A 4,622-nucleotide genomic window follows, 5' to 3' on the forward strand; every position below is an offset into this window, starting at 1 on the left:
GATATTTACATGTGTGCGCTGGATTTGTGGGGAGGAAAGCATGGTGAGTCCAGTCAACGTGGTTGTCTCGAAGAAGAGAAGCATGTGAATCGAGATGCCATCCGAAATCACAATATGAAGGTAGATGCGGTATGAGTCCCCTAAACCTTAAAAATGTTATGTGAGTTGTAAAGTAAAATAAGTTAATAAAAATGTTAGTTTGTTAACATTAACATTATAATTTTATGAAAATGACATAAATGACTAATACCACACAAAATTGAAGTATCCATTGTTTCACATGTCTTGATTTGTTTATGCATCTTTGTCACGTTCTTAACGTTGTCACATTCTTAAATATATTCAGGCCTACAAGTATATTTCTTTTAAAAGAATCCAAAATTTGTCCATGGCTTGTAAGTTGAAACATTCAACCAATCAAACCACATGTGATGCATAAATCACCAAAAATTGAAAAAAGGACATTTAATTGACCTTACAGGTCGGAAAAAATCATATACAAATCATATTTGTTCGTTCAATCATGGCCACATATTTGTTGTCCCAAGAATCCCAATACTAATATGTTGTAATCATCTTCAAGTTTCTATATGTTTACATTATTTTCAATTCAAGAAAATGAATAATGGTTCCTAAACAGCCTGAGAATGTGTGTATATAAATTCTTGCATATTTTCATGTCAAGAAAAAGAATCATTAGGTCTTCTAGCATCCCTTTCTCTTGTTAAATCTTGACAATTCTCGCTATTTCGCGGTCATTGTTGGGTCTGTCTGATAGTATACAATCTCCCCATCATCACTCACATAGTGATCTTTCTTCAAACTGTTAATAAGAACTCCCAACAAGTGAAATGGAAGAGGCCCAGATTTCTTTGGCTCTTTATAATACTTCCCAAAAACCGGCTTTGCAGCTTCGGTCTACATTATTGAAAATGAAACATTAGTATTATGCTCGTATAATTATAAAGATCTAAACTTTTGTAACCAAGAATACTCACCGCTTCGATTAGGTTGTAATGAGGGATTTGAGGGAAGAGATGATGTATGACATGAGTTCCAATGTCATGATGGATATTATTAATCCATCCATAGTCGCGATCGAGTGTTGTTAATCCTCCTCTTAGATAACTCCATTCCTGTCGCACCCATTTAATAAATTCAACATTTTTGATGATGAAATGCAAATATAATATCATGGTTGGTTTAAAGTTCAAACCTTTCCGCGATACCATGGGAGTTTATCTTCATGACCATGATGATGCAAGTAGGTTACTAAATCAAGCCATATGACAAAACCCTGAATTTGAATCAAGAAACATGATTGTTAGTGTAAAGAAAATGGAAGAATATGAAGCTTTTGAAGAAGAAAACTGACCCAATAAGGGATGCCATAGAGTTTAAGTACTTGAAGAGGACCCATTGTAAAGGATAATCCCACAAGTAAGGCAGCCATGGCCGTCCAACAAACCGTTGATGTGATGATGTCTTTCCTTTCGTTAGGAAGAAATAGATCGCTGTCCGGATTGAAATGTGAGCCTTTCTTTCCCGGGCTTCGACTCCACTGTTAATTCGCAACCATATACGATATTAATACTAGCATAGGCATAGCCAGAAAATACACAAAAAGACTAGAATGCCCAAACTCATTATAACTTTATTTTTGGGGGCAAAATTTCTTAAATTCATGATTCTAAAGTAAAAGTTCCAACATCTCCGTTAAATACATGTATATCTTTAAATGTTATGTAAAAGTAACCCTCCCTATTATTTTTACAGAATGTACGCCTTTAAACTAAATTAGGTACATCGTCTCTCTACTTTACTCATTGGGGATACGTTTAGCCAACCCCGTCTTTAAATAATCAGAATCAGTTTTAACAACTCATTAGTGGCATGATATTAGTAAAGTCAAATAATGGAAAAACACTTAAAAGAATTGATTTGGATGAGAATCAAGAGGCTAACCAGATAGAAAGGGTATGCAAGCATGGGGAATGGCAAAGTGAACCTTAAAGTTCTTGTAGCATTATCTAAATTTCTGTAAATCTTCTCAGACAACTGAAAAAAAGGGATAACTTGTTAGAAACTGTATCAAACTCATCAAATTCATGTTATGCAAATCAAGTTTAGTAGCTCGAGACTCACCGGATGCCAAGATTCATCGTTTTCCACATGCCCATGGTTCTGGTGGTGAGTTCTGTGACTAATTCTCCTGCATACATCCAATCCATTAATAAAACACAGACTAAATACTGTAATAAATACTACAAAATTACAAATAAATCAAATACAAAACAATTGTAGCATACCATCCATGATAAGGCACAAGAATTGAAGAATGAAGTATATGACCAACCACATTATTAAGTTTGGCATTGTTGGAGAAGCTTCCATGTCCACTAAACAAGAAAACATACAAATCTTAAATTATAATAAAAAATAAACAAAAAAATCTTGATTACCAATCACGACCAAAAACAATAAAACACAAAAATGTTTAACTATAACAAAAACCAACCCACAAAAATTAAATCTTTATACAAAAAATATAAAATCTTGATTACCAATCATGACCAAAAACAATAAAACACAAAATGTTTAACTATAACAAAAACCAACCTTAAAAAAATTAAATCTTTATACAAAAAATATAAAATCTTGATTACCAATCATGACCAAAAACAATAAAACACAAAATGTTTAACTATAACAAAAACCAACCTAAAAAAAAAATCTTTATACAAAAAATATTAAATCTTGATTACCAATCATGACCAAAAACAATACAACACAAAATGTTTAACTATATCAAAAACCAACCCAAAAAAAAAAATCTTTAAACAAAAAATATAAATCTTGATTACCAATCATGACCAAGAACAAACAGAGCCCAGAACATAGTTGATTGAGCAATCCAATAAAGTGGCCAAACCACAATATTATTAAAGTAAGCAGCCACAGCAGCCAACCCAAAAACCACCACCACATCTCTCACAACATAACTCATGGACCGCCATGAGTCCTTAACCCAACAATGTTTCGGTATAACGGCTCGGATATCAGCCAATGTGAATGGTGGTGGTGCACCAGGGTTAAACCCATTGTTATTATTATTATTATTATTAACTTCACTTTCACTGTCACCTTCATCTACTAAATGTATCTTGGCTGGTGCACTCACTTTCAATGCCCAGTTTCTTTCTCTTATTCTTGAAACTGAAGGCCGGATTGTGATTCCATTGGAATTGGAAGAATTGGTTAAAAGGGTGTTCAAGATTTTGAATCTTGAATATGGGTATGATCTTGGAAGTGGTGTTACACCACATTGGGATAACACCCAGGTGGCCATTGAATAATGGGAATGCAGAGTGTTTAGATCTATTGGTGTGTGAGTGAGTGCAAAAATAGAGGTTATAAAGAAGGTGTGTTTGAGGTGTGTACGTTGTTCATGATTCAGAGATATGAGGATATGAAATGCAAGGGTCTGTTTCGTCCACGTAACTCAAATCTTAAGTTCTCTGTCGTTGTAAGCTTGCTAAGCATATACAAGTAGACATGTTGTGTGAGGGGTGAGTGGGTGGGTGTTGGATTCACTCCATTATCTATCTTTGTTTCTAATTGGTTAATGGTTATTGTGTTAGGTTGAATATTTTAACATGGTATTTAATTATTGGTAGAGATATTTTGTTGAAGATGTTGTGGGAATTTAGTTTTGGTCGGTGTGTGAAGAGATATGGTCTTAGATTCGGGTCGAATCCGTATCTAGATCTGATTCGAATGAAAGCCAAATATTACGAGGGGAAAACGACAAGAAAAAACACACCTGCAAATGTACACCTAGGTAAATACGTCCAAAACGTAACGTAAAAGAAGGTAGAGTCAAGACCACTGGCAACACCAGAATTGTGCTGGCAAAGGGACCAATAGGGAAATGCCATATGTACAGCAGGTACGCGTGGACAATTACAATGGCCGCGTAAAGGAGACAATAGTACTAAACAGTGAGTTTTGATCAAAACGACATCCACGATCTCCACTATAACAACTGCAGAAGGGACAAAACGGATATTCCCTTGCCATGTAGCCGAATAGGTTTTCCACAACACTCCACAAATATTGGCATTTCAGCCAAGAAATAACGCCTTTCGGATTGAAAACATATGCCTACAAAACAACTATTCTTGATCATTACAAACATCTCTAGAATCACGGTTTTCAGAAGAACACTTATTTAAATTAGCAACTTCACAAAGCAATCTAGCTCCCTTTCGGAGCGCAGATTCCAAAGCATTTAAACAAAATTGGCTTGTTGTAAACAGATAGTGTTGCGAGCACAATGTGGCTCGGTACTGGTTGTCTGTCTCCCATGATTTAAGACACTTGCTAAAATAGGGTTGGGCAAGAAACTATTGTCTAAAAATATCTCCAGTAATCGGTGTTACTTTACAAACGTTGTAGGGAACTTCCTATTCACTTTTTAAACAAAATAATTTATTTTCATTCTAAAGATAACCTGGTCATAGATAAAAATGATTTTGTTGTGAGTTCATTCACATCCTCTAATTGTGTTGAATTATTTGTCCTAAAGCCTACATGAAGGGTTCTTCTTTTAAGAGAGAGTG

The 4,622-nt window shown here is 34.8% G+C and overlaps 1 protein-coding gene across 1 annotated transcript; it reads right to left on the minus strand.

The window, feature by feature from the left end:
- Positions 1-514: 514 nt before the first annotated feature.
- LOC143609799 (omega-3 fatty acid desaturase, chloroplastic-like) lies at positions 515-4,400 on the minus strand. The gene is made up of 8 exons (XM_077084451.1): positions 2,865-4,400; positions 2,310-2,399; positions 2,146-2,212; positions 1,966-2,058; positions 1,376-1,561; positions 1,217-1,297; positions 999-1,136; positions 515-918 (listed from the first exon to the last, which is right to left on the minus strand). The coding sequence occupies exons 1-8, from the start codon at positions 3,347-3,349 to the stop codon at positions 745-747; spliced, it is 1,314 nt and encodes a 437-aa protein (XP_076940566.1). The 5' UTR covers positions 3,350-4,400; the 3' UTR covers positions 515-744.
- Between the last annotated feature and the right edge of the window lie 222 nt (positions 4,401-4,622).

This window comes from Bidens hawaiensis, unplaced genomic scaffold (genome assembly GCF_021521415.1).
Source record: "Bidens hawaiensis isolate Kalapana, Puna unplaced genomic scaffold, B.hawaiensis_p1.1 tig00016075_1, whole genome shotgun sequence".
NCBI classification, from domain to species: Eukaryota; Viridiplantae; Streptophyta; class Magnoliopsida; order Asterales; family Asteraceae; genus Bidens; species Bidens hawaiensis.